Source organism: Myotis davidii, unplaced genomic scaffold (genome assembly GCF_000327345.1).
Source record: "Myotis davidii unplaced genomic scaffold, ASM32734v1 scaffold69, whole genome shotgun sequence".
NCBI classification, from domain to species: Eukaryota; Metazoa; Chordata; class Mammalia; order Chiroptera; family Vespertilionidae; genus Myotis; species Myotis davidii.
Window position 1 is genome coordinate 3,351,908 of NW_006300363.1, and position 14,983 is coordinate 3,366,890.

The window sequence follows — 14,983 nt, forward strand, 5'->3', positions numbered from 1 at the left end:
AACATCAGTGATGAGAGAGAATCATTGATTGGCTGCCTCCTGCAAGCCCCCCCGCAACTGGGGATCGAGCCTGCAACTTGGGCATGTGCCCTTGACTGGAATCGAACCTGGGACCCTTTGGTCCGCAGGCCGAAGCTCAATCCACTGAGCCAAACCAGCTAGGGCCAATTCTCAGCTTTATAGAAAGACTGGCAGGCTCTGCCCATTACTCTCATTACATCTACCCCTCCAAACCACCTGGGGTTCTTGGACCTCACCACCTTCTGTTGTGATTGTGTCTGGCAGGTGGTCTTTCTTGTGCTTGGAATATGTCTCTACTTTAAACTCAGTAAATCTTCCTTTGTGTGTCAGCTCTGATGTTCCCTCTTCTGTGAAGGCTGTTCTCCAAAGTCCTAGGCAGAGTTGGTTATTGCCTGCCTCCTCTGTGCTCCCACACTAACCTTAGCCTTCCACTTGCCTTCACTATAGCATTCATCCCAGCCCAGTGGCTGGTACATATGCTTACTGAATGAAGGAACCCAGGATCTATCTGTGTTGGGAGGCTGTATTGCCCACTCTCTAGATAAACAAGAACTACTTCATAGAAATCTTATTTCTCAGCATTCTCAGACAAGGAATTTCATATATGACTCTCTACAACAATGGCCCAGCATTTAGCTCCTGCTTCCACATACAAATCACAGGCACTTGCCTAGGAAAAGAAGGCCTAGTCACTGCCCCAAGTCAATTCTCACCACTTATTCCACAAATGAACAATGCTGCCCTCTCAGCCGCTCAATCTCCAGGGCCAGAGATGCTCTGGACAGTCTCCTTGATCAGGTGCAGGCTCTCTCTCCTCAACAGCTTATTGAAAACACAGCTGCCAATTATCAATAATTTAGAGAAATATGAAACTGATACACAGACTTTCAGCTTGGCAACACTTACTACCAGTGCTTGTTTGAGTTCAAGAAACTACCCAGTGAGTCAAAGTCAGTGCCTCAGCAACATATTCTTGTTACTTCCTCAGGAGGCTTATCACTCACAGACAAGCTTAGAAACAAGACCAATGCTCAGACCTCCCTAAGCTCAGCTCAAGATCTTTAGAGAGCAATTTAGTTTGATGCAATTCTCCCTGTATGGATAGAATTTGGTTTCACAGTGGCAGCAGGACAGTAGGCTCAACACAAATGTTTGATAAGGCCAGATTTCCCCCTTGATACAAATTCCCAGAAGTCAAGAAATGGTCCTTTTCCTCAGATTCTAGGAAATAGGATCCAGAGCAATATGGAGTTATGTGGTATAATGCACAGATCTGATTTAGATTTATTTCCTGGGGAGGCCCAGCAGCAGCTACACAGCTTTCTTCCTAAGTAGCCAATTGTATACACTATGTCAACAGTCTCTTGTCCTTCCTATACAACTTAGTTTGGCTTTTCCAGAATTTCATTTGTCAACATCTACCTCGAAGCACAGGGACTCCTCAGGAATCATAGGCAAGAGGTTTGAGGTCAAAACTCAAACTTATACCTGATTCTGAACTCCACAAGTCCACAATCCTTTGGGGAAAGAATGGTCAAAAATGAAGGTAGACTACTGCTGGAGGGCTTCACACAGATGTTTGACGAGATCAGATTTTCAGAGATGTTTAAAAGGAATTTGATTACGCCATCACATCATTACAGTGTAAGTTTCCTGAGGATCACAATACCATCCCAGTCATTTTTTTTTATTCCTTTTTCCCAAATAAAGGCATAGAGGATTATTCTGCACAAAGTAGCAGTCAATAATGTTTGCTGATTGTTTTTTAATTAATAATTTTTAAAAATATGGGCAGATATATTAGATGAGAGAAAAAAAGGGGTGAAATACTCACTGACAGAGAGGTGCCTGCTTCTGGACTCAGGGGGCTGGTAGACAGTATTTATATCTCCTGCAGACTGGGAAGCTTTGATCCGTACCTGCCTGGACACTCCGGAGTGGGGAGAGGAACTGGTCTGCAAGATAAGAAGAAAAAGACTTTAAGCAGGTGAGCTGAGAAAAGCCCCATCACACTTACCTAGAATCCACATATTTTCAGCTGCCTTCATGTTTTCAATACATGAGCTACAGCTACCCAGCTTTCCTGCAAATTTCACGCCTCAGTCTGTCTTGGAAAATCACTATTTGCTCTATATAGTTTTATGGCTTCACTGACATATGAGCACTGAGCCCCAGTGCCCCAATTTAATAGGCAATGACCCAGACACGGAGGAATAACGGGCATTCCTCTATTAATCTGCCAAACAGAAAAGAGTTGTAAATACCCTCTCATAAAATTCTCCAGAGAGCTTGGGAAGAATAGCAGGAAAAGCAGGAAATTATTTCAGCAGTGAGACCACCTGCCGAGTGGGGGTCAGAATAGAGAATGATGGCAACCTCCCTGCCCAACAAAATTCTGGTTGGTAAATATGTATTTTTAAAAGTAACTTGAGGAAGGTGGGTGTGGCTGGGAGGAGGGGAGTAAAGGAGGGGAATGGGAGATATCTGTACACACTATCAACAATAAAAAAATATATTTTAAGAAGAGTATTTGAGGTTAGGATTGTTGCAATAGGAATGTAAAAAAAAAGTAACTTGATATGCTATTTCTTCCCATAATCATTTCCTGAAAATTAAGGTAAAATCTCAGTTGCTTCATATTATTGAAGTTTACATGTAAACCATCTCAGAATTGTGTTCATATGGGAAAGGCTATTTCTATTCTGTCAGAGATCAAGGACCTCAAAACAGGATCAGCAGCATTACCATATTGACCCCCAACTTTTGCACTGACCCAGTCAAGCCCTAGAGAGATAACAAAACAATCAAGGGGGACCCTTGCACTGAGAAAGCTTAAAACTGAAGTTTGGTGGTGAGCAAGTGAAGTCAGGGTGTGCTTACAGATATCCAGAGCACTACTGAGAGTGGAAATGGGAGCTGGGATTTATGAATAATTTGGGTCGAAGTTTCTACTTACATCTCTGTCTTTTACCTCCCAGAGAAAAAAAATCTGACTTAAACAAACTATATCCTGTCCTCCAGGAAAAAGGCTTCCCGTTCTCAGGGGTGAGTTCAACTGCCAAGCAGCCTCCTCTAGTTTCCCCAGGCCAGACTTTTCACATGCAAGTTGTCTTGACAAACTGTATTGGTCTAATGGGAAGTCAGAACCAGGGGGACATGAATATTCTTGCTGAAGCCTCCAACATGCAATAGATCTCTGATGAGAGTCAGAAAGCCACATACTGAGGCAGCAGGCCAGTGAAGGACAAGCAAAGGGCCCAGCCCTGCAGTCAGAAGAGCTGCATGATGAGCACCCAAAGACACCTGCTTGGACACAGGGCCTTACACATAGTGGGACTTCCATAAATCTTGGCAATATGAATTAGAAATGTATCAAAGAACATATACTCTAAACTCTCAATTTTAAAATCAAAAAGCTGAAATAGGAAAGTAGGTTCAACAGCCAGCGTAAGATTTAAAAAAAAAAAAAAAAAGAGGCTGAAGTTGCGGCAACAGGTTGGAAAACAGATGAAGGGAAATTAATAAAGGTTTCAAAGCAAGGCTTCTCACACTTGAATGTGTACACAAAATCACTTGGGACCTTGTTAAAATATAGATTCTGACACAGTAGGTCTGGGTGGGGTTGAGAATCTGCATTTCTAACAAGCTTCCGGGTGATATTGCTGACACATGGTCCATACTTTGAGCAGCAATGTCTTAGAAGGTGAGTCGTGCTTTAATTTAAGGCAACGCTTCTCAATCCTAGCCACCCATCAGAATTGCCCATGGGGCTTTTGACACTTCAGACCAACTCAGAGGATGGGGCTCAAAGATGGCATTTTTCAAATCTTCCCATGTGTTTGTAAAAGTCAAGTTTGAAAACCCCAATTTAAGGAGATCAAAGAGAATGGTGTAGCAAACAAAAATGAAGTTGATGCAAGGATTCAGAGAACCCTGAATAAGACTAGAAGTGGGAAAGAGGAAGAAGGAAGGTGGGACTAGGAAAAATAAATGGGAACTATAATAGAGTGAAAAGAGAGTCAACAGATGTGAAGGGTGTAGCTAGCAGAACTTTCTAAAGCTAGCAAACAGAATGTGACATTTGACCATTCAATGAAAACTTCACTGAAGGATTCTGTGGTAGCAGTGTATGTGGCTGACACAAACAACATGCAACATTACCCGGGAACCATGTACATAAAGATTGCAGTGAGTGGAAGCTAGAAGATCAGCAGAGAAAGAGGTTATAAAAGTTAACCTACAATCTTTTTTTTTTTTAATATATTTTATTGATTTTTTACAGAGAGGAAGGGAGAGAGATAGAGAGTCAGAAACATCGATGAGAGAGAAACATCGATCAGCTGCCTCCTGCACATCTCCTACTGGGAATGTGCCCGCAACCCTGGTACATGCCCTTGACCAGAATCGAACCCGGGACCTTTCAGTCCGCAGGCCGACGCTCTATCCACTGAGCCAAACCGGTTCCGGCTAACCTACAATCTTGATACAAGATTTGGTGGCGTCAAACAAAAGGAATAAGTGGATTCAATTCTGCAGGGGGGAAATTAGGTTCATGGGAACACGAGCTGAGAAACAGCACCCTGGATCTCACCATGCTCTGCTTCAATTGTGGCACCAAGAGACATTTGCATGAATACCAGTATAGTTATGATAGTTGTAGAAACATCTAGGCAGGTTATTTAATAAATTTATAGCTTTAACATTAATTTACTAAAAACCTTTAAAAATGTTTTGAATGAATGCCATGTTTACAACCCTCATATAAATTATTTTTTTCTTTTTGTTATATACCACCAATATTCACAGAGCTAATCCATATTGAGATTAGGTGAGTAAACCTGTTTTCATTACTTCTACTCTTCAATGCTTTGCAGACTTTTATTACATATATGCTTTTGTATGCAAATACAAAAGAACGCTAAGCTTAAAAGCTGGGTCTAGAAAGTTGTAAGAAGATCAAGAGCAGAAAGATAAGAGTTAGATGCACACATGTTTAGAAAAGTCTTTATTTATTTTAATTCTCACTGAGGACATGTTTTTCTGTTTTTGTTTTGTTTTCAAAGAGAGAGAAACATTGATGTGAGAGAGAAGCATCACTGACAGTTACAGAAGCACTGTTCTAGAGGTGGGATTCCCGAATCAAACTTCTGTTTATTAAGAAGTTTGAAGTCTAGTTGAGGAAGTTCCCAAGGAATTATCACCACCATTATCACTCACTGTTAGTCTTAAATGCACATCTTTACAAATGCAAAAAATAATAGCAGCTTAAGTGTCCCAATATAGCACGAATGGTTATTTAATTAAATATGGTACATCCAACTCAAGGGAATTATGTATTTTTATAAATTATAATTATGAAGATTGTATGCTCTTATAGGGTAAAAGTTACAAATATGCAACAACTAGAGGGTAATAATTAAGCAACCTATAAACTGGTGTGCAAATTACATCCAATGACTAAACTAATAGGGAATAAATAAAATGGTTTCAGTCAATATATTAACCAAATTGTAGGGGGTATATCAGGCTAGATCCTTTAAAAGGTAGTGGCCATGGTCTGACAAAGAGGAAGAAGAACTGAAGAATGGGAGAGTATGAGGAAGAATGTGGAAAGATGAGACTGGGGAATTAAAAGCAAGGGTAGTTGGTGATAAACCCATTTAGCTAGGCTAAATGTAGATCTATGACAGGCAATAAGGAAGAATTGTAAGGTGGAGATGAGTAATTTAAATAGAGAAATGAAATAATAAAGTATGTATTTTTACTTCAGAATACTTCCCAAAATATATTTTAAAAAAAGACACACTTGGGATAGAAAAGACCAATCTTTATGCACAAGGACGCGTCTGAAATATCAGAAAATGTCTTCTTAATTCTAAGGCTCCCTAACTGCATTCTCCTTTGTCTCCTCCTAGTAGGATAGTTCAACCCCGTATGTCTCTTAAAAAAAATGGTCGGAGGAAGACATGGTTGCAGCTACAATGCAGCTCTGTCCCTCCCACTCCTGCCTCACCACTGTTCACTCTCACCCAGGAACAAGTTGGTCAGGCAGCTGTGCCGCAGCCATGGCTTTTAAGAATACCGGAAAGACACCGTGGAACCAGAGGCGGTGATTCACCAAATCACAATTTATCTAACTAGCCACATTGTAGAGCCTTTGGAGGTGTATGCTCATTTGATCAGAGGTGCAACAGAAAGGAATTTCAAAGTGGAAGGACCAGTTCAGATGCCTACCAAGACTCTGAGAATCACTACAAGAAAAACTCCCTGTGGGGAGGGTTCTAAGACTTGGGATCACTTTCAGATGAGGATCCACAATCGACTCATTAACTTGCACACCCCCTTTGTTAACCAGATTACTTCCATCAGTAGAGTTGAAGTCACCATTGCAGATGCTTGAGCACCATTCCATCTAAATTCTGTCCTGGTATAGTGCACCCATGGCTCTCATACAGCATGTCAGCTGTCTACAGTTGGCTGTCTTCAAGCATAAGGGAAGGAAAGAATGCCAAGAAACCATTGGGAACATGCATCTGAAGAAAACTGGTAGAGGAATCCGTGATTAGAAGCCAGACCCAGTTTACAAGCATTCTTGTGGAACGTAGTCCCTCAGAGACCCTTTAGGAAAGGAAACTGCATAAAGAATAACTCCTCACTTCTGACGGTCCCTGTTGATTGCCTGCCATTTGGTAAGGCAGCAGCTAGTAAGTTACAAGAGCCCTACAGCCCAATGGCCTTTTTTCCAAAGAAGAGAAGGAAAAGTTTATTTCCTACATGTGTCCTAAGAGAAAGGCATAGTTGCTGAGGAGCTGGGACTTATAAAGCATGAGAGTCTTGAATCCTTAGTAGCCTTTGCTTATCAGCACCCCCCACACTAATCAAATCTTTCTTGTTAGGGTCCAAATCTAACTGAAAGGACATAAATATAGAGAAAAAAATATCCTTTATTATAAAATGTTTTCCTTCCTCCCACATCACAAGCGAAGTAACCTTTAGTTGCAACTTTAACACTGACGATCTGGCTTCACAGTGAAATCAAATGCAGAAGGCTAGCTGGCTACTGACACTGTGGCCATGCTTATGTTTTCACTTTAGTAGTGGCTAAGGAACACAAAATTCTGTCAAGGAAGCAAGGTGAACTGAAGGACAGCAAGCTTTGTTTCCCACTGCCAGGCTATGATAGGGGCCACTTACATGATTTCTGTCCTGAGGCAGCAGCAATATCCTAAGGCTTTTCATGCTTGAGCTCCTATCCAAAATGTCAATTGCTTTATCAAGATCATCTTGGTTCTTCAGCCGGATGGAGAGCTGTGACACAGGACACAAAAAAAGGAAATCATATAAAAGTCTTAAAAGATCACATTGAAACTATAGAGATATTTTCTTTTCTTTACATGTACAATTCAATAATTTTTAGTAAATTTACAGAGTTGTGCAACCATCACCGCAATTCAATTTTAAAACGTTTCACTGCTCAAAACAGATCTCTTGTGTTATTTATAGTCACCGGCCGCCCCCAAACAGCTATAGTCCCCATATTTCTTTCCAAATTAAGCAATAGAATCCTGTCTGACATTAACGAAGTAAGAAGAAAAGGCATATTGGAGGAAGGAGGCTGGAAGAGGATGAAAACTGTTACTTAAATAAGGACACAAATTTAGACCACATAGCAGGGTTGGAAAGAGTAAATTTTATGGTAGGTGAATTATATATTAATAAAACTATTATTACAAATATATAAACATAAATAAAATAAAATTTTAGTAATTACTGTATGTATGTTATGAGCTGAAAAAGGTGGGAAATCACTACTCTAGACATACTCTCTTTAATAGGCACAAACATGTTACCTTTCATACTAATGCAAAGCACCAGTCTAAACAGACTGCAGCCTCTAGTACCTTTCTTATAGCTGGGAAAGCAGCCAACTAACTGACAATCAAAAGAATTCCTTCCTGCCCTAGCTGGTTTGGCTCAGTGGATAGAGCGTCAGCCGGCAAACTAAAGGGTCTCGGGTTCAATTCCAGTCAAGGGCACATTCCTGGGTTGTGGGCTCAATTCTCAGTAAGGGGGCATGCAGGAGGCAGCCAATCAGTGATTCTCTCTCATCACTGATGTTTCTCTCTCTCTCTCTCTCCCTCTCTGAAATCAAGAAAAATATATTAAAAAAAAATTCCTTCCTGCCCTGGTCAGGTAGCTCGAGGAGAAAGAGTCAAAGAAATCGTTGAAGTACGTGCTAACTTTTGAAGCAAGCTACAATCAGGAGTTAAATTCTGAGAGAAGAATCCGGCATTTATGACTGTTAATAGAGGTTCTACCCACCAGTTTTCTCCCCTTCCCAGTTTCTCTGCTTCTAGTTAAGTCTGTGCTGGAAAGAAAAAGATCACCTCCAAAATGTAAAGAAGACAATATAAGACCTGGCTCTGACACCAAACCTGACTCCACCATGGAGTATTAGAGCTACCAGCACTGAAAGAGCAAGGGAAATGAAAATAGCTATGTAATCTCCCCATATAGTGAAAACAAAACAAACAAAAAAACCCACCAGAGATCCCAGAGTTATTGGAATTAAGAAAAAAAGCTCCAGAAAGTGAAAACATATGATGATATTACAAGAACAAACCAGGAAATCCTCAGCTAAGCAGAGAGGAAAAAGGTAGGCAGCTGTCCCTACTGTTGTCCCCATATCATCCATCTACTTTCTCACCTCATTGTTCATGTAATGCAGATCAAGAGGCTGCCCAAACACTGTTGTCACCTTGCGCTCCACATCTTCATATCTCACAGGCCGGCTGAATGCTATAATTCTGAAAAGGAATAGGAAGCATGGTTAATTGCATATTTTAATGTAGGATTTAGAAAGCTATGACTTCTGATGATTTTCTTGTGTTTTTTTTTTTTTTTCAATTAGGACACAATTTGCCTTTTTCTTTATTGTTTCTTTTTCTTCTCTTATCTATCGGTATTTTTTCACTCTTCCTCTAAGCATCTTTCAGGTTTACTAATAGTATGAGCAAAGTATTTGCTTAGTCCCACCCACTGCTCTACCACTTCAGCTTAGATTTTTCTGTCAATGACAGCTCAGTATCATAGCAGGACACCTAGATTTAAAAACTATGTTCCAAATACTCCTGTTAGGAAGAAAACCTGGAGATTGGTGCAGCAGTCCTAAAACCATGGTGTTAACTCCTAAGTGACTCAACTTCAGACTTGAAAGATTTTTTCCACTGCTCATTTTTGAGATGTCATAGGAATCTCAATATTGATTATCCTCAGAATCGAGATTTCCTACCATAGAGTTACAGGAATTTCCCTTGAGTTGGTTATACGTCTGATTAGTTTATTAGCCAGCCACACAAGTGGACATGTAAGTAGTGTTGATATTGATTCTTCTAGAAAGACTCCTTTGGTCAGTTCAAAGAACAATTCCTATAATGGAGGATACAGTAAGAACTGCGAATATACTAGAAGCCACTGAGTTGTACAGTTTGTTAAGATTATACAGGTGTTACCATGATTTGTCTTTAACTAGCACAGCAAAATTTAAAAGTGGGAAAAGATGAAACAAGACTGGCAAAATGTTGATAATATTGAAGCTGGGTGACACGTCCATGGAGGTTCAGTATAATATTCTCTCTACTTTTGTGTGTGTTTGAAATTTTCATTAAGAAGTTTTAATGAGTGTATTAGGATGAACTATATGATACTGCTGATAGTCCTAAAGAGGAAATTTCATATGGATTCAACATAATACTCTGAAACTTAAATTAAAACAAAAATAAGCCAAGAGATAAGCAGATGAGAATATCAGTGAGAACCTCATATATATACTCTTTCTATATATACATATAAAAGAAAATATAGATTAAAAAATATTAGCATGGGGATAGACTTCCTAATTATGACATAAAATACAGAAGATCAAAAGGATAAAGACAGATTTGACAACAAAATTTAAACTTCTGATGACAAAATAAATCATCAACAAAGTTTAAAAAAATATTGCCCTAACCACTTTGGCTCAGTAGATAAAAGTGTCAGTCCACACTGAAGGATCTCGGGTTTGATTCAAGGGCAGATACCTCGGTTGTAGGCTCAATCCCTGGCCCTGGTCGGGGCACGTGCAGGAGGCAACCAATTGATGTGTATCTCTCACAACAATGTTTCTCTCTCTCTGTCTCTCCCTTTCCCTTCCACTCTCTCTAAAAATCAATAAAAAAATATTCTAAAAAAAATAAAATTCTCAGGTGAGGATTAACACACTCACACACACACAAATATCAAACTTGGAGAAAATACTTGCCAAATCAATAGGAAAAAGTCGAAAATCCAATTAAAAAACAGGCAAAGTATGATGAGACAATTCAAAGAAGAGTTATAAATGGCTAATAAACACATGAAAGAAGCTTACTGTGATGGGAAAAATGCATATTAAAATTTCCTTCATCTTTTAATAGGTCTAGGCTAGATGAAATCTAACTACCATGTAGTGGAGTAAAGTACTCAGCCATGGAACCTCTACAGTTCTTGCCTTCCTCCATGCTGAGAGAAAGCAGTGTGTTGTTCTTTCGCATCTTTCCTGCTTCCCCAGAGGGGGAAGAGGTATGAACAGAAGCAGCAACAAGACACAGGAAAGAGGAATCTATGCTATTGGATTTTAATGAAATCTAACCAGATTAACTTCTTTAATGTTGGAAGTTATATTGCTGAATATATTAGTCTATATCCACCAGGAAATCCAACCATATTGTAATCTTTATATTTTTCCCCTTAAATCATCTGTCCCAAGCAATGATACTGTTGGGTGCTATCTAGAGATGGGTTACCTAGATGAGTGTTTCTTGGAGCCTGAGAGAATGACTCCTGTAAATTCCTAATCATAAATCATACCCCTGCCCCTTCATTAGGACCTCAGCAGCAGTTCAAAAGGGGCCAGCCTTTTTGAATAAAATATCAGAAGACCACTCAAATGTCCCTAGCACACTATGAGAAAAGGATGGCTCAGAGATAAATTCTCCTGCATTTGCCCTGGAGACAAGCCATTCAAAACCCCCAAGAGCAGCCCAAAAGCCTGGTCAGGATCAGAAACCAGGACTTCCAGAGTTGGTAAGATCTAAACTGCTGCCCACCCAGTGAATAAAAAGCATTTTTAGGCCAGTGTTTCAAAGAGGGATCAAACACCCATAACAATCATCTCACCAGTATCCAGACATGAAGGTTTTCAAAGGGAAGGAGATCCTAATCTACAGGCCTTCTCTTCTGCCCTCTTGGGGTTAAGAGGGAGAAAGGTCAGGAGTTTGGGTCCCAAACTTCCAAAGCAAAGGGGACGTCAGTTCTCCCGAATGGATACTTGGCACAGATGAATGGAAAAAGCCACTACTTCTTTTTTTCTATAAATTTTAATTCTGTAAGGGACTATTTAGATAGATACTATCTATATTCCCTGTAAAAAGTAAAGAAAGCCCACAATAACATTCTCTACAAAATCCTAAGACATGAAATACACAAAACCAGAGCTGTCTGGCACAAAGCACCTTGAACTTGGCTTCTTTGCACCAACTTTATAAAGTCCTCAGTTCCACACATAGTACACAAACAGTGAAATGCCATGGCTCCTGAAAACAGCTCCATAAAAAGAGAATGCAGTTTTCAAAACCTTGATACCAATGCTCTGCTGCTCATGGCTTCAAAAGACCATTCCTGCCTGACCACCTTAAATATTTGTGGTTTCGATCTGGCAGCCTCTCTGAAACTAAACACATACACGTTCTCAGTGTAAGTCTGCTCACTGTAACTGCATACCACTTTGGGAACAGGAATTCAGGAGAGCATAACTGCATAATTAGGCTCCAACACAATTGAGCTTTTGATTTCATATCTACTGAAAACTCTGGGCTGCAAGTCTGGCCATGCTTCCAAAAGTCAGGTTAGAAGTGTGAAAAGCAGCAATAATGAAGTGACAATTTAACTTCCCAGCTACTGGCAAGACACAAGAGGAGCAGCTGGTGACAGGGATCAGAAGGCCTTCCTCCTTCCAGGCCTGGAAGAGCCCTAGTACCCACATGGCAGCAGTAAGATTATGGCACTGCAGACCACTCTTTGCAAAATGTTTCCACCAGGCAGGCTCTGACAACTTTGTGGGCTTGTAGATGTATCTTTTTAAGGAAGAGCTATAGCCACAAATATCCTATGGAGCTAGCTTCAAAGTGGACTGAAAACTGCCAGCAGCAGAGAGGTGCCAATACTAAGATTGTCTGGAGAAACTAAGGTCTCTGGAGGGACTTGTAAAGTAGGGGGACCTTATACTTATCAGTAGTATCCTCTTCGCCTCTCCAAATGCTGGGAGCAAAGAAAAATGGGGGATATCAATGAAAGAAAGGCAAAGAGTGGGAGACAGATCTAAAAGGCACACTTATGCACATACATACACACAGGGTCCCAAATATCCTGTGACCAGAGTTCTCTATGGCTTTTAGAAGTTTTTCTTTAAATAACATGCGAAATTAAGTGGTCATATTTTTCTTCACTAAGAACATCTACCTTAACTTCCTACCAAACCCCTCCCAAAAAAACAAACAAAACAAAAAAACAACAAAAAAAAAAACCCCAAAAACTAAATACTGACAATGGAGAAAAGGACATCAGGGTTTTGTAATATTACTTTCACTTCCCTAACAAGGTAAGGGAATATAGACTGAAAAACTCCCTCTTTCTTTGTTCTCAAATGATCTGAACTCCTTCACATCTGAGGGACTTGGTGGAGCTTCCCATGACCTAGACGTTATAAAAAATTTCCAATTCATCACCCTGGCCTCTGACATGGACAAAATTAGGGCCACTCTATCAGGGAAGGTAATGGCACATCACAGGAGAACCCTAAACTCCCTCTAATGCATTGTAAGTGGTACAGTGTCAGAGTGTCTGGAAGTTATGACTCTGAGAAGGGCTGAAGTCTTGACTTCCTCCCCTCGTAAACTGGCAGATCTCACAGTAGCAGAATAAGAGCAGGAGAGTAAAACATCAGTTTAAGTGGCTTCCATGTAGACTAGAAATAAAGTTCAACTGGTAGGCCAAGCCAAGGGTGAAACTTTACCCTTTATGTCCAGTCAACCCCATTGTCCAGCCAGTGACCCCACAAGAATCACTCCAGGGACACAACCACTAATCAGAAAGCAGACTTACCGCCTCTCCCCGTTGTGCTCAAACTTGATTCTGACGTCACTCTGCCAAAGAAATGACAGACAAGTTAGCGGGTACTCTGGCATGTGTTACTCCCAGGTAAGCAATAGGCAGTCATTTAGCAACATTAAGCAAATATGATGTCCTTTTCTAGCATCTCTACCCCCTGGGTATTCCCCTTTCCAATCAGTTGTAGTCTTCCAGTTCTAATCTCAGGGGCAACAAAGCTCTTGGGACAAGATCCCTACGTGGCTGCCCCAGCTTAGCTGCTATGCTCTGGCATTTCATCCCTCCATATAATTTCCTGGCCAGAATACCGTTCCTTCTTGGCTGATGTAACTGAACAGAAAAAGAAATCTTAGTACTAACACTTCCTAACTATATAGCTATGAGCAAGTTACTTATCCTCTATGAATCTTGGTTTTTCCATCTGTAGAATGGGGCTAAACATGTCTAATTTGCAGAGTTGCTATGAGAACTAAATAAGATAATAGAAGTAAAGTGCCTGATATACAGTAGACATGCAATAAATGGTTGCTACTGCTAGTATTGACTTCTGTGATCCTCTCAAGGCTACCCCCAGGGGGATAACATAGGACCCCGGACAAATTATCTTATAACTGCCCTCAGCTTTATCCTAAATGACCATCATGGGTAGCCTATTAGCTCTGGGAGAACAGGAATCACATCTTGTTTCTGTACCCTGGAGACAATCAAGGGAATATGTAATATATGTGCTTAATGTTTATTAAATGGATTAATTAGAGAACAAAGTTGAGTGTAAATATCAGAAATAAAAGGAAGTAGAAGTGTTAGAATGTTAAGGAACAAATCAAGGAGTAAGATATTGTGAAGGGCAAACAAACAACTTGTGGGAGTTAAAAATGAAAGGAAAAGCGAAGAGCTATGACAGAACAACAGATATAGAGGGGGAAAAGGTAAGATTGTTAGGAAATCAACAAATAATATAGAGAAGAGAAAGAATTCATAATCAATGAAGATCACATTTATAGAATGGTATAGAAGAAAGTAGAGGCTGTCAAAGCATTTGAAGATGAGGAACACAGAAGATGAGAACAGACAAAAAAGGAAGAGCCTGAAAGGTAGAATGGACGCATAAGGACTTCCTCTTCCCAAGAGATTAGGGGCCTACAATTCTCTTCCAATCCACTGAAGAACCGGACCAGTGGTTCTAATTTACACTCTTAAAATTGTGGAGAACCCCAAAGATCTTTGTTTATGTAAATTATATCTAATTTTTCCATACTAGAAATTAAAACTGAGAAAATTTATTTTTTTCATTTTAAAATAAAAAACCATTACATGTTAACATAAATACATTTTTTATTTTAAAAAATAACTATGTTTTTTAAAAATTTAGGGAGAGCTGGCTGGGTAGCTCGGTTGGTTAGAGCATTGTCCTGATATGCCAAGGTTGCGAGTTCAATCCCCAGTCAGGACACACACAAGAAGCAACCAATGAATACATAAATAAGTGGAACAAATCGATGTGTCTGTCTGTCTGTCTCCTCCCTCCTCTCTCTCTAAAATCAATAAATAAAAAGTTTTTTAAAAATTTAGGGAGAGCTGGCTGGGTAGCTCGGTTGGTTAGAGCATTGTCCTGATATGCCAAGGTTGCGAGTTCAATCCCCAGTCAGGACACACACAAGAAGCAACCAATGAATACATAAATAAGTGGAACAAATCGATGTGTCTGTCTGTCTGTCTCCTCCCTCCTCTCTCTCTAAAATCAATAAATAAAAATTTTTAAAAGGGTTTATAG

General features: G+C 40.0%; 1 protein-coding gene and 1 pseudogene across 1 annotated transcript in view; one reads left to right on the forward strand and one right to left on the reverse strand.

Moving 5' to 3' along the window:
* MAP3K3 (mitogen-activated protein kinase kinase kinase 3) overlaps positions 1–14,983 on the reverse strand; it is a gene marked incomplete at its 5' end in the record, with an annotated part of 55,033 nt that overhangs the window by 21,875 nt on the left and 18,175 nt on the right. The window contains 4 exons of the mRNA XM_015572420.1: positions 1,856–1,976; positions 7,216–7,329; positions 8,729–8,828; positions 13,204–13,244. Coding sequence (XP_015427906.1) covers positions 1,856–1,976; positions 7,216–7,329; positions 8,729–8,828; positions 13,204–13,244 — 376 coding nt within the window. The remainder of the gene's footprint in view (positions 1–1,855; positions 1,977–7,215; positions 7,330–8,728; positions 8,829–13,203; positions 13,245–14,983) is intronic.
* Positions 5,972–6,682, forward strand: LOC102754597 (annotated as a pseudogene).